The sequence below is a fragment of the Gobio gobio genome (genome assembly GCF_949357685.1).
Source record: "Gobio gobio genome assembly, chromosome: 7".
In the NCBI taxonomy this organism is placed as follows: domain Eukaryota; kingdom Metazoa; phylum Chordata; class Actinopteri; order Cypriniformes; family Gobionidae; genus Gobio; species Gobio gobio.
This window is the reverse complement of record NC_137103.1, coordinates 49,907,422-49,932,261: the sequence shown is the minus strand read 5'-3', so window position 1 is coordinate 49,932,261 and position 24,840 is coordinate 49,907,422. Positions and strand designations below refer to the sequence as shown.

Genomic DNA, 24,840 nt, shown 5'->3' with positions numbered 1-24,840 from the left:
CAATCAGTGTTATCTTTCAGATCAGCGACTTTTATGGCGGAGCAGCATTTTGAAAAGAATCTTGCTGAGCATGCACACCAGTGGCGTAGGCAGAATTTTATTTCTGGTCGGGCCTGGGCAAAAGTGAGCGGGCACTTTCACGCGCATGCGTGTCACTGTCACTGTCAACATAAACCAAAACTGTAGCTACTACCGGTCCACATACAAAACATGAGCAGCGGATACAACTAACGTTAGACACTTTCTTTCACTGCAAAAAATGCTTTTCTTACTTAGTATTTTGTCTTGTTTTCAGTCCAAATATCTAAAAAAATCTTACATTAAGAAGCATTTACTAGACAAGCAAAAGTTTTTGTTTTGTTTTGGGGGAAAATAACTCAAAATTAAGGGAGTTTTTGCTTAAAATTGGCAAAATAATCTGCCAATAGGGTATTTTTAGTTATTTTCCCCCAAAATAAGACAAGAACTTTTGCTTGTCTAGTAAATGCTTCTTAATGTAAGATTGTTTTTTTTTTTATATTTGGACTGAAAACAAGACAAGTAAGAAAGTAAGAAAAGCATTTTTTGCAGTGTTCCACTTTTCGAATATTTTCTTCATTTTTTATTGAAAATAAACGCCTTTTTGATCTGATATGTGATGGGAAAAGGAAGTACAGCGAGTTCGGCAAAAGCCGGATTCGAACCTCAGGTCGAATTACGTCAAAACTTAGTGCCACGCACCTTACCCCTACACTATCACGACTGACAGATGCCGATGGCGTGTTCACGGCTTTACAGAATTAGCCTGCGCTTGGAATTGAAAAGTCTTACCAGTTACTTGCGGCCTGATGGATGGGTTCTCTCCCACGTTAATGCGAGTTTTTTAAAATACCTTTTTATAGAATTTTGCATCACTGCTGTTTATCTATCACACAACTGCAAATTATAGGTTAAGTGAATAGGTAAACACACTTCATGAACTCACAGACGCAGGACAAGCCGGGCCTGTGCCCGTCTGGCCCGCCCGCTGGCCCGCCCGCTGGCCACGCCCTTGGTGCACACTATAACAAAAATATTCTACTGGGGTACATTTTACAAGCAAATACTATTTCGGTCTCTCTACTTCAAAATGTCACGTTTAATTCAATATTACATGCCGATTCTTCGTAATTATTTGTGAAATGTATTATCTGTTTCTGAGGGAACATTGTTTCAAAATAACACTTGCGTTGTTAAAGTTGACATGTTTATACACTTCTACAGTTGCAAGCAAAGGTTTGTGAACCCTTTTGGAATTACTTGGATTTTTGCATTGATTACTCAAAAAATGTGGTCTGATCTTTATCTAACTCACAATCATAGGCACAAGCTGACTAAACTAATGAGACTAAAGTAATTGCACCCTTGAAATGAGTAACATGCGAGTCATTTTTCTTGCAACTGTAGCTACAGGAATGCTAACACATCCAGTTTAATGGCTGATGCATTTGATGATAACTATCACCCCCATTGGGTAACGATGTTACCGTCACAGTAGAGCTAAAATGAACAATAAGTATGAACGACAGGATGCTTTGGCCAAGCATTTGCACAGAGACTGTTTTTGACTTGTGTTGTGGGTTAAGAACTCCGCTGGAAAGGGAACAGCATGAGTAATGTTTAGGCCAGCTCCTGGGGAGTCAGTGTGAGAAAATGAACTAACTCTGACCACCATAAATCACCTCGTTCTTAAACAGCTAAGCGCTCTTTTTCTTTCCCGCTTTTTAAAAAACCATTTAAGATCATAGCACATTGTTAGTCCTGGCGTGACACTCTGAAAACACAGCATTGTCTTTTACGACGCTTCACCTCATTTCCTCAGCTCAATGTTTCTTGGTTTGAGCTGAAGGACTGACCGACTGCTAGCAAGAGACTTATAACCTTACCGTGTTTATTTTTTCAGCCACTTGAGGAGCGCAATTTCGCTCCTGAATTGGTCAGACGGGCTCGAGTTGTGATAGGAGCCAATGGCTTCCTGGATTTGGCTGCTCGGGAGCATGTTTTTCCACCTCAAACGACTTCTAGTTCTCACTGTGCTGACCCAAATGAGCATTTAAAGATGTAAAGGTCTCAAATGAGGACAAATAGAGGAACTAAGCGTGGACAGAACAATGATGGTTCCTCTTCCAAGATCTGCATTCCCTGCTAGCCAAGAAGAACATTGGGTGACTCAGAGCTGGGTTGGGTCGTGGGGAGCTGGTCCGGGGTGTTTCCCCCTTTGAACAGGAAAAAACGGTGCTCCACCCCATCCGTTGAAAGCTAGTGTGAAGCCCATATGGTTCCTGGGATTGGTTTTTCTCGTTCAGATGGCAGGTGCATTGGCAGATTGGTGATTTGTGTCCTTGATATGTTTACACAAAGTGCTCTTCCCTTGATCGCAGCTATCCATTGTCCTGTGGCCTTCAGCTGAGGCATCCATTATTACAAAGTCAGTGATTCGACTTTTCAGCACAATTCATTTCCTGAAAACAGAACAGATAGGATGTCACTTACCAGATTAGGTTAAAAGAAGCCACTTCCAAGTGTCAGTTATTATTATATTTTGGACTCTAGATATGGCTTGCATCCATCCTTCGATGTAAGAATTTTGAGTCTTTTTATAGTTAGGATTTTGGGTTTGTTCAATTCGTCTCCAGAGTTTTCTGCAACTTCTGTAATTTATCAAAATGAATCTTAAGAATTTTAAGATTAAAATCTCTCTTTGATTTATGTTTAGAATGTACACAATTGGCAGCTATGGCTTGATTGTAATATTTGCTTAGGGGAATTGGGATTGGTATTCTGATTTATGCTTGGTCTATTGTTGTCATCTTTTAGGACTGTCTTGCTATGTGTTGATTGGAAACATTGATATTTCCTTAAGGACATGCATATTTAGGTTTGGCTAAATGTGTCATTTAGGAGTTTGTGTTTAAATTTATGGATGTAACTAGGGAATTTGAGTTGAATAGACCACACTCCACAGGAAGTTGACCTGGAATTTACTGAATTGCAGTTTGAAGAAATTCAACACGGGAAATGCATTCTGAGAAAGGAAATGTTCTTCCACCTTGCTCCACAAAATGCATTGATTTAAATATGATCAACTATTTAAACTAAATAAAAATTTTGTTTAATATTAAAAAAGTTATAAATACAAATCCATCTGTTAGACTATCTGTTCAAACCTCAACTCATTTTAAACTTTTTTCAAGTTATTGTTAAAGGGATAGTTCACCCAAAAATGAAAATTAGCCCATGGTTTACTCACCCTCAAGTCATCCGAGGTGTATATGACATTCTTCTTTCAGACGAATAAAATCAGAGTTATATTAAAAATTTTCTGGCTAATCCAAGCATTACAATAGCAGTAATAGTTGCTCTGTTTTTGAAGTCCATAAAAAATGCATCTCTCCGTCAAATAACATGCTCCACGCAGCTCCGGGGTGTTAATAAAGGCCTTCTGAAGCGAATCGATGCGTTTGTGTAAGAAAAATATCCATATTTAAAAATGTATTTCATTTGTTTCTATGGCTCTGCCTCAGCGTTCCCGCGCCATCACTTGCCGTGAATACGGTCAAAATACATGCAAAATACCAGCGCGATCATAGATATATGCATAGATTCCTCATCAGTGCCTCCGCGGATCGGTCGAATGAGGCTATCTTTGATCGCGCCAGTATTTTGACCTTATTCGCCGGAAGTTATGCCACTGGGAGTACTAGATGACATTCTTTTGATAAGAGGTAAAAAACATTTTTTCAGAAACCGATCATTTCATGTCTTAAAGAGCACCTATCATGGAATTTTGAAATTTACCTTTCATGTAGTGTGTAACATAGATCTAAGTGAACAAAAACATCCTGCATAGTTTGAAATATGACAGTGCACCGTATATATAGTTATTTTCTTTCAAAAGTAAGAGTCGACTCTGAGTCATTTTTAAGAATCGTTAGAAGACCGAAGCTTTTTCTCTGACTAGATGACGTCAACTTGTCAAGTTATTTGAATACAATACGCCCACTTATTGCGCTCCAAGACGCCAGTGAAAACTAGAAAACATCATGGCGACGAGACACTGTGTTCTGAAGTGCGACTCAAAAGCAAACTTTTTTCATCTGCCCAAGGATGAGCATTTGAAGACTAAGTGGCTTGAAGACAAACCATACATCGTTGCGATTAAGTGTTTATTAGTCGTCAAATGTATGTTTCGCGATCTCAGGAAGCTTTTATTATGGACTTTTATTATGGCACATGGTATCTTCTTCGTCTGTCTGTACATGGACTACATGTGCACAGAGCGCCCTCCGGCTGCCAGTATGAATTGAAAACAACACATAAGAGACTCAATCGCTTATGATTAGGCTATATCTGCGCATTTTGAGGAAGTATTGAATAAAAAATACTCCTCTGTTTAGAAATTTGACACAGACATATGAGAATCTATCAATATGTCTCCTCATCTGCACACTTTTGAACTAAAAGCCCTGAGGGATGTTGATTTGTCGCGAGTTTTCGTGAGGAGAATAGAGGAGTTTTTTTATGAATGAGATCAGCTGAGGCTCATATTACAATCAAACGGTACAGACGCGGTTTTCATATTCATAACTCCTGACACATATTAACAAATTACTGTCACTAAAAGACTTTGATGGGCGTTCCGTTTCCGAAAATATCTGCACAGACTATACCAATCACAACTGACTGGGTCATCGGACCAATCACCGCAGATTAGCGTCACGTAAAGGCGGGGTTTTGAAAAGTGAATCACTAAAGGAATCATTTGAGAATCGCTGTCAAAACAGGTAAAAATAAATGCATATTATAAGAAAACTAAAGTCTTTTTTGTCATTGCATGCATGCAAAACTGTTGTTGGGGACTTCTAAAACAATATTTGGAACATTTTAAATGCCATGATAGGTGCTCTTTAAGACATCAATGTGTTGCCACGAGCCGCATGGTTTAATAAGGATTCGTATGTCATATTCCAACCCGTTCTCACTCCCAAGGCGTCAAATTCCGACGCATGGTCAAGTGCTTTCCGCGTCACAATAAAGACGCTAAAGGCACCCCTAGGCGTCACTATATTGACGCGCCGAGTGCTCCATTCATTTCAACGAGAAACCTTTGGCGTCAGACACAGACGCGTTGGGCATGGGAACGTTATCGTCATGATGATCATATATTGGGTTATGATTTTGCCATTATGACATGTTGGACTGTGATTCTCAATTTAATCAGCCAGCATCATTTTATTTACGCTATCTAGACACGTTTTAACATGTAACCCAACCCCATTCCATCCCTAAACCTACCCATTTGTGTGGTATAAAACGCAGATATAACAGGCAGAGTCGACTGCATGCACAATTTATTCAAAAAATAAAAATATTCCGAGGCCAAGCGATTGATTTGTGTGAAGGAAATCCCCAAAAGCGATCAGCGTCACCATCCGCAGAAGATCACGAACACATAAAATTTCAAATATTGCCGCCCGTTACGTCAGTTTTCATAGTGAAATTGCATTGGCTCTAGTATGTCTCGTGACCAATTGCGTCATTACGTCAGCTTTGATTGTAAAATGTCATTGGTTCTCGTGTGTCTTGTGAACGATTGCGTCATGCTAAAGAGGCGTGTGTATTATTTGAATGAGATATGAATGAATGCGTTAACGGAGCGGCGGGATCATCTTCTCAGCGATTAAAACATTAAGATCAACTCTGTTCTTTACATGAAGACATCGTGTGACTTCAGAAGACTTGGAATGCAACATGAGTTAATACTTTTATACTGTTTTTCGTCAGTTTTTGCAATAAATAGATGTGACTGTACTTCTATTTGCCTGTTATGTGTTTCTATATTGTTTATGAGTGGGTAGGTTTAGGGTAGGAGTTGGGTTAGTTGCTCCAAAATATAAAAGTAACCTTTAAATATGAATAAAATATTAATAAAATCATGTATGCTTTTACAAATGCAAAGAATAAAATGCGTCTTGATCTGACGCATTGGGTAAACAACTGAAATCAATGGAGCACCCAGCGCGTCGATATAGTGACGCCTAGGGGTGACTTTGGCGTCTTCGTTGTGACGCGGAAGGCACTTGACCATGCTTCGGATTTTGACGCCTTGGGAGTGAGAATGGGTTGCATATTCGTATGTTTTTACTCTCATTGCGCTCATACTCTAAAATATCCCCATTGACATGCATTATACGACAATCACACTGCAACGGTTGGAGTTAAAAATCTTCAATTGTGTTCTACTGAAGAAACAAAGACACCAACATCTTGAATGCCCTGGGGGTATTTAGATTGCAAAATTTAGATTGTTTGCTTTTTTTATTTAAAATTTGCTGTCATATACTTTCATTTTAATTCAAATTCGAATGTCAATTTTGAATCCTGTCAAATTCAGTTCTGTAATGACAACTCTCTGAGTGTTTGGCATGGTAATGGATATGACAATATTGATATGTTTGGTCTTGGTGGAATAGATCTGCTACACTGCTGCTGCAGAGCAAGTACGGGACTTGCTACTGCCAATACATACACTAAGACACCGCTGTGAGCAAGTAAGACATGCTGCTGCTGTATAACCCATAGCAGATATATACAGCTGGAGCTGGGGAAGGTGGAGGGTTTCTGAAAGTGCGCTGCACTGCTACAGCAAAAGCTGACCAAGTATTTGAAGATTGAGCAGCGAGCTCATTGGATACTGATCCAGCAGGAACCAATCAGCTGTGCCCTATAGAGAATCCATCTAGAGTTTCATGACAGAACCTTTTATTTCACATTCAGAAATTTAAAATGTATTCTCAATTCAAACCTGAATGGTGCACAACCCTGGATATACCTGGGAGAGTACTGTGTGTGGTTTAATCTTCTGTATCTTTATATTATGTTTCATATGTCACATATGTGAGGAGGAGGGTCATATCTTGCATAACCAGACTTGGCATAAACTTTGGTTCTGTTACCATTTATTCTGGCCAAACACTGTTTACTTAGAGAGGAAAAGTCTGCCTGATTGTCTGATAAAAAAAAAAAAAAAAAAAAAGACAAATAATACTTATATTTGAGATAATGCATAATCAGTAGAGTTTATCGGCTAAAAGTAAGCGTATGTGCATATGAAGTTTCAAGTCTGATTGAGGTGTGGTTGACAGGAAGCGTATGTGTTCTGGGCTTCTGAGCAACAGGATCTCTTGTATACACACGCACACACACTCCTTCCCATAATATATTACGGTACAGTTGAAGCGGTTGTTTAGTACCAATATACGCCATCATGCATTTGTAATTGAAGGAATAGGACTTTCATCTTTAGTTAACATCGTTCAACAGACTCTGCGGTACAAGGTAAGGGTATTACCAATGTGCAACAGTGCTTTGCTTGCACTTTCTTAGTTTTGCAATTCTTATTTCTCACATTAAGTTTTGTAATGATTAGATGATGATGATGATGATTCCTATGGAGCTCCAATGATTCCTCTAGCGATTGACACATTTCTATACCACCCAGTCCTGCTCTCTTTTGTTGGTGACCCATTTTTACAGTGGCTTTGTTAATTCTGAACACATGCTGAGTATTTTCTTGCTGTGTTTTTATCTTGCTGCTATACTAGCCTGTGGCCATGCAGTAAGCTGTGGAGCGTCATGCCTCATTTGGATACGGTCCTGCAGCAAGCTTTACTTTAGAAGTGGTTTGCCGTTCTTTACCCCTATTCAGCTTATGCAGCTACAGCACAGGTCATTGCTTCATATGGAGTTGCAAGCTGCTTTCTCTTAGCCTCACCCTGGCAGCGCCTTTCAGCATCATTTCATATCCAATGGTCTGTCTCCTGTTCTAGGGACTTTCTTCAGAGAGACTAGTTTGTCATTAAGGATGATTTATGTCTGGTATGTAATAGAGAAGTTTTGGGTGAACTTGGGTGGGTGAAGTGGTTGTATAGCCCGGTGGGGTGCTGGCTAGACTCTGGGTTTGGCATGGAGATGAGTTTGGCAGGGTATAGCAGCCATTATAACTATGAAGGACATGACCCCCACTTAAAAAAATGACTAAACTGAACCCCTCCACTTTTTGGAAGATAGTCATTATGTTTTAAAAGGTTTATTTTTCTTGAGTGCAGTCCAAAGGAAAAGTACACTTGCATTTTATGAAAAATGCGAGTGGTGTTTGCCGGTACAAAACTCGCTGCTGCAATGCTAGCATGTGGGTGGGTTCCAGGGTGTACCTATGCCGTTTCTACATTGATATGTGGTTGCTAGGGTATTGTTGATGGTTCCTTCTCTGAAGCAGAGCAGGAGGGTTTTGGCCATTAGCCTCTTCCCCAAGACTCAGGGTTTCACCCTTGTCCGCCCCGAGTCCCTCCTCTCTGGCTTAGCTCCCAGTCTTTGATTCTTGTCTGTATTTCTCAGGTTTTGCACGTCCTCTGTCTTCTCCTGTTGAAAACAATGCCTTCACATGGGCTTCTTGTTTTTAGGGTGTGCCCATCGACTATAATTGAGCTGTTCACATCCAGGACTCTTGTGATGTTCAGATCCTGTACAACAACAAGCCTTTGTAACTCTAATTATGGAAGGTAAACAGTTTCAGAGCACAGATTGTTAAGTCAATGACAGATTGAAGCATTTGATGTTCAATACTGTTGAAGCGTGAGACGACTCTTGAAGGAAGTGAACTCCCTCTGCTTTTTGGGACGGGAATACGATTTCCTGAGGTTTATAGAGTAAATGGATTGAGATGTAAGCCAAGAGGTGATGATAGTGGTCAATCAGCAGAGGAGAGAGAATAATGATTCAAAGCATATGAGCCCAGAGCTCAGTTTATTTATGTGATTATGTGTACAATCAAATTATAAGTCAACACAGAGTATTTTTCATAGATTTGAAAAACAAACAAAAAAAACCTTTGTTTTCAAAAAAGCAAGTCTGTTGTTCTGAACAGGACTTGCCAATACTTTAATATTATGCAGAAACTAGATTATATTTACACTAAATAGCATATTTTCTTAGTGATAGCTGCTATTTAAGTTAATATAGGGATAGATTCTATTTACACTATTTTAAAAATAGCAGTACTATTTATAAGTGTAAATAGTAGCTAGATGTTATACTTCTAAATAGTGGCATTTAGTATTTGCACCTCAGTGTTGTTGTGCATTAAATGGTATGCAATATTAACAGAGTGTAAATTATTATATTTATTAAAATTATAAAATGGAGGCCGCCTTATTGGGACAATAAAGCCCTCCCTGCACCTAAACCTAACCAATAAACACTTCATTATTAAACACACGTTAGACACTTTATTTCCACTTTTCAGATATTGTTCTCATTTTTATTGAAAATAAATGCCTTTCTGATCTGATATGGGATGGGAAAAGGGAGTAAAGCGAGTTCTGCAAAAGGCAGATTTGAACACAGTCTTCCGTAATTTTGACTGGCCCACCCTGATGTCAGTGGGCGGAGTTAGTGTAAATAGCCTCTGCCAACAAGGCGGGCTATTTGCACTTAGTGTAAACAGACACTCCGTTAACATTTAGAATATTTGTGATTGATTTTGATTGCATTGTTACACTAAGAAACATATAGAATATCACAATGATTTTAATGCACTTTTTATTTGGCAATTTAAGACCATATCATTGGACAAGTTTTGCAATAAGAATAACATTAGTTTAAAGGGTTAGTTCACCCAAAAATGAAAATTTGTCCATTTACTCACCCTCAAGTCACCCTAGGTGTATATGATATTCTTCTTTCAGATGAATAAAATCAGAGTTGTCCTGGGCAGTGACTGTTGGGTCATTTTTTTAAATCCATAAAAGTGCATCTATCCATCATATAACTGCTCCACACTGCTCCGGGGGTTTGTGGAAGAAAAATATCCATATTTAAAACTTTATAGACTAAAATAGCTAGCTTTCGGCAGTCAGCGGTACGCAAATGAAAGAGTAAAAAGTTACGGTGAAAGAGTAACCCTTGACGCATGCATATTGAAGAACGCAGAAGCGTAGAGGATAGAGAAAAAAAAAACACTAGTCATGAATTATAACTTTTAAAACGAGAATTTTTAAAGAGAAATGGCCGTGAATTTCAATATACGAGAAGAGGGGCTTGAGTTTGTTGGCCAGCACTATCCGCAAGAGGCGTCAAAGCTTGCGATGCTTCTATACATCGCGTCAGGTGTTTTTCTTTCGCCATAAAGTCGACTTGCATACCGTTGACCGCCGGAAGCTAGTTATTTTATTCTATAAAGTTTAAAATATGGATATTGTTCTTACACAAACGCGCCACTTCGCTTCAGAAGGCCTTTATTAACCCCCCGGAGTCGTTGTGGAGCAGTTATATGATGGATAGATGCACTTTTATGGACTTCAAAAATGACCCAACAGTCACTGCCATTATAAAGCTTGGAAGAGCCAGGACATTTTTTTATATAACAATTCGTCTGAAAGAAGAATGTCATATACACCTAGGATGACTTAAGGGTGAGTAAATCATGGTCTAATTTTCATTTTTGAACCCTTTAAACTAATGTCATTTTTAAGTACATTAAGTCATAATCGCTTGGTATTCAGTCACAGAGCTGACCTTTTGTTCCAGATGTTTCAAGCCTGTGCTTGACATTCATCTCATTTCTGAGTTCATAAGGAGTTAGTCTCTCTCACACAGCGGGATCATTTACCTCAGGAGACACATTTTGTGATGTGAACACATGTACCTGTCTTACTGACAGACACCAGAGCTTGCATCATAGTATCAGATGTTAAGTTATGAGCACGTCCAGATGGGATATGCAGGAATTTCTGCGTTTTTGTGGAGTGGAGTGTTAAATGGAGCAGAGATTACTACAGTCTTGTTGATAAATGAAAACAGAACATGATAAAAAATCAGGCAGAATATTTAATTTCAGCATGAAATGCCACTCACAACTTAATTTGGTAATGTGTAAAACAAACAGATTACAGAGTGAAAAAAATCTTTATTCATTCAATGAAGGAAAGTTGGTGATGTCCGCCAAATAGGAACGTTTTGTATTTTTTTATTCTGTCTTTGTGGGTTTTAACTTCAAGAGTATGTGATATTACAGTGTTTCATCTCACTGTTATCTATTATGTGTGCTATGTACAGTATGAACTTGAGACGACATGTAGGGATTATGATGGTACACAAGCTTTGACCCCTTGTCACAGGACACGATGAATGAGATGTCTGCATGGTGAAAGAGAATCTGCACGGATTACTTGGGGCTCTGTAGTTCTGTTATTTGAGTAAAATGAGATTCAGGTTCTGAATTTTAAAGAGAAATCATTTGCAAGCACATGTATGAACTCCAGGTCTTTGTCACTATTGCTTTGCTTCTCCACATGGCTTAACTTGTAGTTTTTGCAAAGATTGTTTTACATGAATGCTAGTTTTTCCAAAGTGATTTTATTCCTTTATATACTTCTAGTCTAGATATCCACTGAGAATTAATGCTTTAGATGTTTATCACACCACAGTTCAAATCGATATATTGGATATTATATTTAAAATAATCTCAGTATGATTTAGTTTGAGTTGTGTTACTCTAATCATCTTGACTCTTTTGAATTGAGTTGGAAAGGACTGTTACACAAGAGTTCTCTAGTAATAGAAAAACTTTTCTTTTTTCCCCCTTTTTTGTTGATAACTTTAGCGCACACTTGAAGCACACTATAGCTCTAAAGTCAAACGCTTGTCATTTGAGAGAACATGAAAAAAGTTGTTAAGCAAGCTGAAGCTGTTACACACTTCTGAACATCACTTGCACCCTAGAGGGTCGTTTGTTCTGGTGAAGTGTTTTTGCATGGATTGTGTCTACAATCTGGAGCCTCCAACAGAGGCCGAAAAGCAACCCAAGCTCACTGGAAATATGTGACTCTACCAACATTTTAGTGAAACTCCAAAAATGCATACAATTCGCTGGTGTTTCCAGCTGAAATTAACACTATAGAGGCGATAAAACACCAACAAATTATTCCTTTTTACCCAAATTGTGATTTACAGGGGCAGATTATCAATTAATAAAAAACTTATTTTCACGTGGTTCCTTGCACTATACCTCAAAACAACTTTACCATTGTGCATGATTTGTAAACTAACATATTTTAACATTTGCATCACATATCCAGCTCCATATGTAGGGCTTTTCTGATGTAAAGTTTCACTTGGTACAGTATTGCACTTACAAAACGGAGCACTTGGGTATTCGACAAAAGAGCTTAAAGGGATAGTTCACCCAAAAATGATCATAAACAGAAGCTCAACCGAACCTGCTTGATGCGTGAGAGCAAACTACTTGCTGAAGCTCAAACGTGCTGCGTAACACGAGAATGAACCTCATTGGTTCTTGAGGAAGCTCAAATGTGCTGCGTAACACAAAAATTAACTTCACTGGTTCTCACACATCAAGCGAACATGCTTGAGCTTGTGTTTACCACAACTGATGTGTGAGTTGAAGAATGTTTATATGTGAATAAAAGCCTAATTTCAATCTGTTCATCATCAAGCGATCGAGTCTCTTCAGAAAATGTTGACTAAACCGCTCAATTCATATGGATTAGTTTACAATTGTACTTTTTGAGGCGTCAAAACGGTAGTTGCGTAGCTGTCAATGGAGGGACAGAAATCCCTCAAATTTAATCAAAAAGATCTTCATTTGTGTTCCGAAGATGAACGAAAATAGTATGGTTTTGGAACAACATGAGGTTGAGTAATTAATGACAGAATTTTCATTTTTGGGTGAACTAACCCTTTAAAACCATGTAAAAACAAGGTAAAATGTTAAGGTGTCTTCAGCAAATGCTTCTTTTATATTGCATTTTCTTTCTTCAACACTATTGGTTGGGTTAAGTGTAGGTTGCAACTAAAAAGTAACTTTATATTAGGTGGCCTTAACTACTATGTACTAACATTTAAATTAATAATTTGATACAATGCACTTATTGTGTACATACATCTTTTTACAATTTACTTACATTTTTAAAAACACCTGCATGTAATTACATCTGTAATTAATTTCTGTAGTTACATTTATAATTACACTCTTGACCCTTCCCTTACACCGAACCCTTCCCTTAAACTTACCCACACCACCATACCTGTATCCCACCTCAATATCAGCAAAAGTGTTTTGCAATACAATATGATCACAATAAGTACATTGTACTTATTCTTTGATGTAAGTACATAGAAGTTAAGGCTTCTTAATATAAAGTGGGGCCAGTTTACCTTTTAGCGCCAATCGCTGGACTTTTCCATTTCAAACTGCTGTGATATGTGTGATATGTGTACATGAACCAAAGAGATAAATGCAATTTTTAGCGCCACTCACTGGACATTTCACTGCCACGGATCATGCAACAAGCAGCTTGATATTATTTTTTTGCAAAAAATGTCACCGCAGGCACGTATTAGTCATGAGCCTTTTTTGCAGAAAAGCTTGTGTCTATCTGGGCATTCCCTGTCAGATGATTACTCAATCATTCATGATTGATGTGTTCCTCTTTCTACTCAATTCTCAGCGCTGCAGGCATAGATACAGTTCGGAAAACAAACAGTAACACCCAAAACTGGTTGAGATGGAGTAATCAAGACAGGGTGGAAAATATGTAAACAGCAGGCCAAGTGAGTAACAGCATGAGCCATTAGTCTCTGGAGAAAGAGCTGAAGAGGAGAAGTGAATGCACATGCTGAAAACGGAGAGAGACACACACGAATGATACATGTTTTATTCGAAACAGACTGTATCATGACATTGGCACAGCCGTGAGGGATATTAGAATGAGTTGCTTCGTTGGGTGGAGCTCAGTCAGACAACATACTGTTACTGAACAAACTGGGGTAAAATTGTTTTCAAAGTCACATACAGCGTTTTTGCGGATTTGTGTTAACATGGATCGTTTCGCCAGTTATATGCAAAACTTTTCAAAAATGCGAAGAAAAGGGATTTTTCTTTTGCAGGGCCGCAGGAACAGCACTTAAAGTTCCTGTCTGTTCTCCTACCCAGAACATTCTCTCTTACTGTAATTGTTGATTATTTTCATTGCGTGGCATTTGTTGGCTTGTCTGTGTCTCTAGGAACTCAATACATGGACATAGTCGTCACTCTGCCAGAGTGTGTGAGTCTGCATGTTTTTGATGAACGTATGTGTGTACATTCGGTTGATTCGAGCGGTGTTGGGTTCCTGCGGTGAGCCTGACTATGAGTAGGCTTGATATTGCCTGATCTCATTGAATGGGTTTTCACAGATAAAACCATCTGTTGAGAGTCATAAAAACAATTCCATTCCATGTATGGAGTTATTGTACAGTCAGCTTTACAATGCATGTAAACGAACAATACATTACAGGAATAGTTCACCCCAAAAATGTATTCACCTTCTTGTTGTTGACTTTCTTTCTTCTGTGCAACCCAAAAGAAACTAAACGATGTCCTTACTGCATAACATTGAACTTCATTGTACACTCGAACAAATGTTTTGGCTAAACAAAAAAATGTATAAAATAAAAATAAAATGAAATGAAATAAAAAAATAAATCAGAACAGAATAGAACAAAAAATACATAATAAATTAAATTAATTAAATTAAAATAACACAATAAAAATAAAAATAATGCAACACTTTGCATCAATCTTCAAGGTCCTGTTCTTCGTGATCCCATTTTTCAAACTTTAATTAGTGTGTAATGTTGCTGTTAGAGCATAAATAATACCTGTAAAATTATAAAGCTCAAAGTTCAATGCCAAGCGAGATATTTTATAACAGAAGTTCCCTTTCAAAGTCTACAGCGAACGGCCGGTTTGGACTACATCCCTGTACATCCTGCTTTAATGACGTCAGTAGAACAGTTTGTTGACTAACCTCCGCCCACAAGAATACGCAAAAAAGGGGGCGTGGCCTTGTTGCTCTCCCACGTGGAGAAGCGCAAGTGTTGCGTTAGGTTGCTTTTGTAGAGTGTGTTTGTCACCATGTCGTCGAGACGCTGTTATTTTCATCCCGGAGTCAAATCACCTTTCTTTGGCCAAGGACGCTGTAGTTTGAGCACATGCATCGTCAGCATACAGTAGTAGCCAGAAGTGATGTCTGGAGGGGATATTTGTTTTTTACGACCCTACAAGTTCGATTAAACCTTCAAATATGAGGCAGATATTTTATATTTGTAAATATTTAAAATATGAGGGAAGAACAAAACACTAAACTTGGTTACTTGGATTTATCTGTCAAAATGATTCGTCAAAAAAAGGGGAAACTAACGCAACAGTTTTATTTAAAATGCACAACAAATGCATTAAAAAAGTTCAAAGAAAAAAGCACACATTGACTACAACATAATCAGTTATTAAAGGGGTCATGAACTGGCTATTTTATGCTGTTGTTTGAGGTCAACTTATTAAGGGCACATGGTTTTTACATTCAAAAACATCATAATGAATAAGTAATAGGCTATTTTCTACCCTGGTTTTGAGACTAGCTCCTGGAACGCTCTGTTTTTATGGGCGTGCCGCATTGAAAACTTGGAAGTAAACACCCACTGCTATGATTGGATAACAGTTTTGTATATTATAATGAGCTTCAACTCCATCAATACATGAGGGAATTGTTTTGAAAACGGCAACCAGAATGATTCGCCCACAGGGCTGGCAATATGTCTTTATCAAACGAACACAATGATCGGTCTGATCGGTGGATATAACTGCAAACCGCATCACTAACACTAACACACACACAGCATTTGCAAAACTTTGCAGACAAAACAACATGTTCAAAACTTTTGCGATTGTATTTTTCTTTCAAATACCAAGTCAAGAGAGTGAACAACGCACATCAATAAAGGAATGTTATTTCACTATTTAAGATAGCCCGTCGGGCAAGCCGGTGATACATTTTGGTAGCCCGACTTTTAAAAAAATATGCCCGGGACATCGGGCTTTGCGAGCCCTGGCCCATACATGTTCTAGTCTGATCCCGAATCGCAGGACAATGATCCAACAACACCTCAAATACAAAGGATACTCCAGCCTGTGACAGTGTGGTAAGTTATGTTTAGTTAGACACATAATCTGTAGACATCGAACGATCTGTTACAATGCAATACTGTCACATATAAAAAACATGTTTTACTCACATAAGTGTGTTGCACCATTCCTGTCAAATCCAACATGTTTATTGCTTTGAAGTTCGATCCGGTTTAGCTTCATGTAGGCCTATGTTGTTTGTCAGGCACGAGTCGGTGGGCGGGGCTACAGAAGTACGCGTTCGTCTTGAGCCGGTGTTTCACTGCACTCTTGACATCTGACGTTTGCTGATCCAGCTGTGAATAAAAACTTTTCTTTGACTAACAAGGAAGCTTTCAGCTCTTTTATATATCAAAAGCTCAAGGAAAAGTTGATTTCTCAATTCCTTTTCCTAAGCAGGACATCACTTTTGGCCACTACTGTACGTGAGGTTTGGTAGCGATGGTCTATCAATCATTACCACCCCGCAGCTTAAAGAGAGCTTCAGGAATTCACAGTTGAATGTGCGCTCCATATGTGACTATGAACGTTGTGGTGGGCTGCCTGTTCACACACCTGCCTCTCTGCAGGGCTCTGATTGGCCCCTGCATGTTCCAGCAGGACGTTCCTCCTCGGAATCACGGGAATGTTCTCCCGTAGTGTGCTGACTGGAGGAATGGTTCTTGTTTTGGGAGCACTTGGGCTCTTGTGCCATGCTAGACCTGGCATTTTTTTGTCCTTACACTAGATGCAGACATTAAACACCATCCTGAGTGTTACTTATATGGCCATAATGATGCTTATTACAGGAGCACCAAGAGGATCATTAAAGATAATAAAATCCAGGACACAGGAAATATGTCAGACTCATAACATGCCGACATCTAATAGGGGATTTTTGCAGGTCTGCGTTCTTTGTTTGTGTTTCTGTTGTTGTTCCTAATCAAAGATGCATAGTCTGCTGTTTTGACTGTTTTGATGAAGTTTTAATGATTGCATTTAGTGTACAAGCATGGGAATTCAGATTAAAATTGCAATTTGGCCATATGCGATTATGTATGATTATGTATCCACAAAAGTATTAAGCAGCACAACAGATATTTCAGCTTTGATCACAGGAATAAATAACATTTTTGAAAATATTTAAACAGATTTTTTTTTAATGTAATACTATTAATAAGGGATTTTTATAGAACAGGTCTGATTTTATTATTGTTCATAAGCATGCATCATTTTCCAAGCTCATTCCCCATTTACATGCACATGAAAATTTCAGATTGAAATTGGAATTTGGTCATATGCGATTATGTACGCGTAGAGATAAATGTCGCCCGGTTTTGTTCTATTAAGAGATTTCAATGTCGCCCGGTTTTGTTCTAGTAAGAGATTTAAATGTCACCCGGTTTTGTTCTAGTAAGAGATTTAAATGTCGCCTGGTTTTGTCCTATTAAGATATTTAAATGTCGCCCGGTTTTGTCCCATTAAGAGATTTAAATGTCGCCCGGTTTTGTTCTATTAAGAGATTTAAAAGTCGCGCAGTTTTTTTTTTTTCTAGAAAGAGATAAATGTCCCCCGGTTTTGTTCTATTAAGAGATTTAAATGTCGCCCAGTTTTGTTCTAGTAAGAGATTTAAATGTCGCCCGGTTTTGTTCTATTAAGAGATTTAAATGTCGCCCAGTTTTGTTCTAGTAAGAGATTTAAATGTCGCCCGGTTTTGTTCTATTAAGAGATTTAAATGTTGCCCGGTTTTGTTCTATTAAGAGATTTAAAAGTCGCCCAGTTTTTTTTTTTTCTAGTAAGAGATAAATGTCGCCCGGTTTTGTTCTATTAAGAGATTTAAATGTCGCCCAGTTTTGTTCTAGTAAGATATTTAAATGTCGCCCGGTTTTGTTCTAGTAAGAGATTTAAATGTCACCCAGTTTTGTTCTAGTAAGAGATTTAAATGTCGCCCGGTTTTGTTCTAGTAAGAGATTTAAATGTCGCCCAGTTTTGTCCTATTAAGAGATTTAAATGTCGCCCGGTTTTGTTCCAGTAAGAGATTTAAATGTCACCCGGTTTTGTCCTATTAAAATATTTAAATGTCACGCGGTTTTGTTCTAGTAAGAGATTTAAATGTCACCCGGTTTTGTTCTAGTAAGAGATTTAAATGTCACACGGTTTTGTTCTTGTAAGAGATTTAAATGTCACCCGGTTTTGTTCTAGTAAGAGATTTAAATGTCGCCCGGTTTTGTTCTACTAAGAGATTTATATGTCGCCAGGTTTTGTTCTAGTAAGAGATTTAAATGTCGGCCAGTTTTGTCCTATTAAGAGATTTAAATGTCACCCGGTTTTGTTCTAGTAAGAGATTTAAATGTCGCCCGGTTTTGTTCTAGTAAGAGATTTAAATGTCGCCCAGTTTTGTCCTATTAAGAGATTTAAATGTCACCCGGTTTTGTTCTAGTAAGAGATTTAAATGTCACCCGGTTTTGTTCTAGTAAGAGATTTAAATGTCGCCCAGTTTTGTTCTAGTAAGAGATTTAAATGTCGCCCGGTTTTGTTCTATTAAGAGATTTAAATGTCGCCCAGTTTTGTTCTAGTAAGAGATTTAAATGTCGCCCGGTTTTGTTCTATTAAGAGATTTAAATGTTGCCCGGTTTTGTTCTATTAAGAGATTTAAAAGTCGCCCAGTTTTTTTTTTTTCTAGTAAGAGATAAATGTCGCCCGGTTTTGTTCTATTAAGAGATTTAAATGTCGCCCAGTTTTGTTCTAGTAAGATATTTAAATGTCGCCCGGTTTTGTTCTAGTAAGAGATTTAAATGTCACCCAGTTTTGTTCTAGTAAGAGATTTAAATGTCGCCCGGTTTTGTTCTAGTAAGAGATTTAAATGTCGCCCAGTTTTGTCCTATTAAGAGATTTAAATGTCGCCCGGTTTTGTTCCAGTAAGAGATTTAAATGTCACCCGGTTTTGTCCTATTAAAAGATTTAAATGTCACGCGGTTTTGTTCTAGTAAGAGATTTAAATGTCACCCGGTTTTGTTCTAGTAAGAGATTTAAATGTCACACGGTTTTGTTCTTGTAAGAGATTTAAATGTCACCCGGTTTTGTTCTAGTAAGAGATTTAAATGTCGCCCGGTTTTGTTCTACTAAGAGATTTATATGTCGCCAGGTTTTGTTCTAGTAAGAGATTTAAATGTCGGCCAGTTTTGTCCTATTAAGAGATTTAAATGTCACCCGGTTTTGTTCTAGTAAGAGATTTAAATGTCACCCGGTTTTGTTCTAGTAAGAGATTTAAATGTCGCCCGGTTTTGTTCTAGTAAGAGATTTAAATGTCGCCCAGTTTTGTCCTATTAAGAGATTTAAATGTCACCCGGTTTTGTTCTAGTAAGAGATTTAAATGTCGCCCAGTTTTGTTCTAGTAAGAGATTTAAATGTCGCCCAGTTTTGTTCTAGTAAGTGATTTTAATGTCGCCCGGTTTTGTTCTATTAAGAGATTTAAGCCAATATTTCAGTTTCTAGAAATGCACATACTGTGAATCTGGCATGTCTGTATTAATCAGAATTTTCTGTCATACACACCTTATTAGGAAAACGCATTGGTCATCTATATCCATGTGTATCCAAACAAAGCTATTGTGCTAGTTGTGAAATGCCAGTATCATATAGATTGGTAGTAGTTCACCACAAAGGGCCTAGAAGCTGCAAGGGGGCGATAGTGTGCACTTCTTTTTGCAACACAATGGCAAAGGATCCGCCCTGCGGTCTCGCAAGCAAGCGAAGTCCACATCAAGTGCTGCATTTGGGACATGGCCAATATCTTGCTTGATGAAATAGTTGTGCTTTCCCTCCTCTTTCGTCAGGCTTGTCATTAATGCTGGATTCAGCGTCCCACATCTTTCTAACATCTGGTACGGGACGCTCCGAACAGACATCTCACTTTGAAGCTGACATCTTCTGTATAATTATTTTGATATCACCAAACAAAACGGCTCATGTTTTCCAATAGGATGGTGCGCTCCGTAAAAAGACCTTCAATTGTTAGCTTTGTGGAAACCACCATCAGAAATGCTGATTAGATGGCACGAGTGCACAACGTCACGCCCTAACAAATGATTGTCTGTATTTTAAGGAGCACAAAGAGCTGTATTTTTCAGAATCAACCTGGAGCATTATGATTCAAGTTGTTTCCACAAGAAACAACAATTATTAGGACTGAGAATGGAAAACCAGTTACGTATATATACACTACCCGCAGTTCCCTGAGAATAGCTTTTTGGGAGGAAGTGCCTCTTTTGGCACTTTGGCATGAGGTGGTGATCCAGACGGGCACAGGATATCACATCACACCCAGGGATGGGGCAGTCAATGTTTTTCCCCACCTTCTGACCCTTTATTAAATCTGACAAAAGCTCCAATTCCTGCTCATTTAAAATGCTGTAATCCTCCAAGAAGTGTTTTTTTTTATTTATTTATTTTTTATTTTTTATATGGTTTTCAGATTTTTTGTCGGGTAAAAATTAATTTTTTCAGTACACAACTATTATAATTTTGTTGAACGGTCGTCAATAGAGAGCGATGCTGTTTGGCCACATGATAATGTAGTTATGGAGTTCTGGAGCTACCTGCTGAAGCTAACCAGCTAAACTCGGACCCCCTGGTAATAATAGCTAGCATGCATGTTGTTTTGGCTGTGACGTCTCTACTCTCTGTGCTTGTGGGAGGCTGTTTGTCAGTGTGTGGTGGGTGTGTAATCTGAACGGACCCCTCCGACTGGATTCAATGGAGAGCACATTGTGTCGTGATTCAACTGGAGTCTTCGTAGGAGCATGTTCACTCCAGTCCGACTTCAAAGAGAGAAACACTGAGAGAGACGGCTGTTACTCTAATAGTTTTTGTGCCGTTGGTTGGTGAAAACAGATAATGTTATCTGCCCTCGTCATCAGAGCTCTGATAAACCCTAGATCAACCAATTTGTTGGCTTTAGTGGTTGGCTGTTGAGAAACTTTTCCATGTTGGATAATTACATAGCTAGGAGGTTTTACATCACTTTACTTTGATTATGTGGCGCAGGGGCTGTATTGTATTGCCCTATTAAACGACAAAAGGGTATGATATTGGTATTATAACATTTATTTATTTAAATCCAATAATGATTTTGACTTTTAATTTTTTTTTAATTAAAATTAATTTCAAACTTCCAGAAAAATTAGTCAATGGTAAAAGTTTTATTTTATTTTATTTTATTTTATTTTATTTTATTTTATTTTATTTTATTTTATTTTATTTTATTTTATTTTATTTTATTTTATTTTATTTTATTTTATTTTATTTTATTTTATTTTATTTTATTTTATTTTATTTTATTTTATTTTATTTATTTTATTTTAATTATATTAATTATATTATATTATATTATATTATATTATATTATATTATATTATATTATATTATATTATATTATATTATATTAAATTATATTATATTAATTATATTATATTATATTATATTATATTATATTATATTATATTAATTATATATATATATTTTTTTGTTTATATTTTATTTATTTTTTTATTTAATTAATGTATATTTTATTTCATTACTTTAATTTATTATTTTAATACATTTTTTATTATTATTCAATTATAAAATCTCACTATAATTGTCTAACCCAATCGAGCAGCCCTAATGTGGTGTTGTAGTTAAACTAAAGGAGAATCAGAATTCAAAATAAGTTTGTATCCCGAGGGCAGAAGGTTACAGCCCTAAACCTGTCAGTATCTCCTCAGTAATTGCTTTGGTTCTGTCTGGTCTCAAACTGCCCTGAAGCCAGCGTTAAATTCCCTGCTGTTACTGATGCCTGTATGATCACTTGCCTGCTTACCTCAGAAGTTTGTGACTGTGTTTTTAAAAAATGTGTAATGGCTATTAATCAGTGTGTTGATATTCCTCAGACATTCTGTTAGTTGTGCTATCTCTGTTTATTTACATTAAATTAAGATTACATTTTGAAAATCTCTCAATGATTAGCATTCAAAATATAACAGACAGCGTAATACTTCCATATCTATTTTTCTATGTCTTGGATTTATTTAACTATACAGCCTTTATACCGCAATGATGGAGTTGCATTGTTTTGATTCGCTGCTTTGCTAGAACTGGTATTTCCTTCAGGAACAGCTCCTCAAATCTTGTTGTTGTGTTTTGTCTGGAATCCATCAGATTCTGAGCATCTTTCAGAGAAGCACAGACTGCTGGATGTAGCTCAAACACTCTGGCTGTTTTAAAGGGGATTCGAGTCGTTTGTTTTCTCAGAGTCCGTCTGGGGGAGCGTTAGCGTTGCATTGGTACTGAAGGCTCTGCCTTGTTCTTCAGATCGGCTCTTTTACAGCTACACGGCTCACGCTGAGGCCGCCCCTCTACGTAACTCAGTTTGCCTTTGAGCTTGTCAACTCATGTTAAACCTGTAAACTGAGAACTTGATAACAACTAGAGAAGGAGAGACAGGAGCGGTGGGCTGATGAAGAGGCTTTTTGTCTGTCAAAACCAAGTCCAACCCACAGAACTTGCTGGGAATTTCAGCTGTTTGGGTAAATTCTCATTTCTGTGAAGGTTCAGTTCTTTAACTTATTTCTTTTTTTTTCTTCATCAAATGTGATTGTCATTACTGTAATTTTTAAGGCAATTCTATACAGTGAACTCTTAAAATTTAAATCAGTACAGCAAATACTGTCATGAAATGACCCTTTTCCCCTTTTTTCCCCCTTTTTTGGGTAATTGCCATGGAAGTAATATCACAATGCCAAATATCTTATTCCTTAAAATATATAAAATAACCTATATATATATATATATATATATATATATATATATATATATATATATATATATATATATATATATATATATATAATATGAATCCTGAAAAAAACGGTTTTCAACATTGATAATAATTATAAATGTTTCTTGAGCAGCAAATCATCATAGAATGATTTCTGAAGGATCATGTGACACTGAAGACTGGAGTAATGATGCTGAAAATTCAGCTTTGATTACAGAAATAAATTACATTTAAAATATATATTCAAATAGATCACAGTTATTTTACATTTTAATAATATTTCGCAATATTACAGTTTTTTGTTTTTTTAATAAAATAAATGCAGCCTTGGTAAGCATAAGAGACTTCTTCTAAAAACATGAAAAATCTTACCGATCAAAAACTGAAATGTAACATTTACATTCACACACACACACACACACACACACACACACACACACACACACACACACACACACACACACACACACACACACACACACACACACACACACACACACACACACACACACACACACACACACATATATACACACATACACATACATATGCTTATACATACACACACTCATTACAAAAATAAATAAATAAATCACCATATATAAACCATCTAACATTGCCATTCTTGATGAAGTTATTGGCCCACTGATGTGTAACTTTGTTTTATTTACTCGCCAAAGCCTTTTTTTTTTCTTGCATTTGGCGCTTGACTAATGTTAATTTTGGACCTTGTGTATATTTGTCTAAGAATTTTTTTCCCGTCTGTCCCAAAAATGCTCACATAGAGCAAAAGGGAGGGAGAGGGAAAAAGAGAGAGAGAGCAAAAAAGGGAGGGCAGAAAAGTGAGAGGGAAAGGAGAATGTCAGTAGCCTGCAGCTAGACTTGGTAGATTTCCGTGCCGTGCGCTCGTTGGGTTTGTAGGTGCTGTCTCTGGATCTGACCTCCTCTGTTAGTCCATAGCCATATATAGTGTGAATATCTTTTATGATCCTCTTTTTTTGGCTGGAGCGAACAGGGAATGTGAGTCAACATTTCAGCCTTTCTCAGGAAGCCAAGAAAGCAGACGTGTTTGTGCACACATCTACACACTCACACACTTCTGCTGGCTGGATTACACTGTGTGTTTGAGAGAGGTGCGCTGCTCTGCCTGTGAGTCGGACCGGACGGTCCCGTAATACTTTCTGCTCAGAGGAGAATGCTTCGTTGGGGTTGACAGACACACACACACGCACGCACGCGCGTTCATACCTGCTGAGGATGGCCACCGCTGTGTTTCAGGTAAGGAGATGGTGACACGGCTCGCTGGCGGTGAGAACGTTGCCAGATATCTTGGGAATTTTAACCTCATTTGCTCTCGGAGCTGCGCGCGTGTGTGTGCCGCAGACAGTTTGTTTGCTTGTTCTTCGTGAAAACAGAGAGTGTTCTCAGGCGTGTTGAAGGAAAAGCTCAGACTGCAAAACTTGTGTGTTCTGTGGGAGTGAGATGAGAACAGTGAAGCTGCTCTTGTAGATTATTTCCCCAGTCAAAATGTAAAGCGTGGGACCACTGTGGTGATGTTGAGGAGAAATGTAGCCACATCAAACGCTGGCGTTTGTAAATCAAACTGCTCTTGCAACATTTTGAGGCTTTTGAGTGATTTAAAATGGATCTGTCATTCTGTCATCCTGTATGATGTTCTTTCATGATGTTTTGAGGGACGGTTTATAATGTCAAACTCCCTCAAAATGACAGAAAACACTGTTGATTTAGCACTAAAGTAGTCTATATGACTACATTTGAAGTCTTCTGAAGTCATCAATAGTCATCATGTGAGGAGCAGAATGAAATTTAAGATATTGACTGAAAAACTTCCCCTTCACTGTAGCTCATGTCATTTATCCTTCAAATGATGTAATGATTTTGGTTTCAGTGGCATCAGACTAAGCACAGTGCATCTAAACATTAAATCTTAATTTGTAGATTTTCAAGAATATAGTTCATTAGCTTTCAAAATTTGAACCGA

At 37.7% G+C, this 24,840-nt stretch overlaps 1 protein-coding gene across 14 annotated transcripts in view; it reads left to right on the top strand.

Annotated features, from left to right (window-relative positions):
• Window positions 1-24,840, top strand: part of tns1b (tensin 1b) — a 322,198-nt gene that overhangs the window by 157,342 nt on the left and 140,016 nt on the right. For 4 of the 14 annotated variants that reach the window (XM_079822496.1, XM_079822493.1, XM_079822498.1 and 1 more), the window contains exon 1: window positions 23,675-24,116. The exons of 9 other annotated variants lie outside the window; for them this stretch is intronic. In XM_079822496.1, the coding sequence (XP_079678622.1) occupies window positions 24,096-24,116 (21 nt within the window). In that variant the 5' untranslated portion in view covers window positions 23,675-24,095. Of the gene's footprint in view, window positions 1-7,240; window positions 7,357-23,674; window positions 24,117-24,840 lie in introns of those variants that run through there. One more of the 14 variants, XM_079822500.1, reaches the window with a different exon arrangement.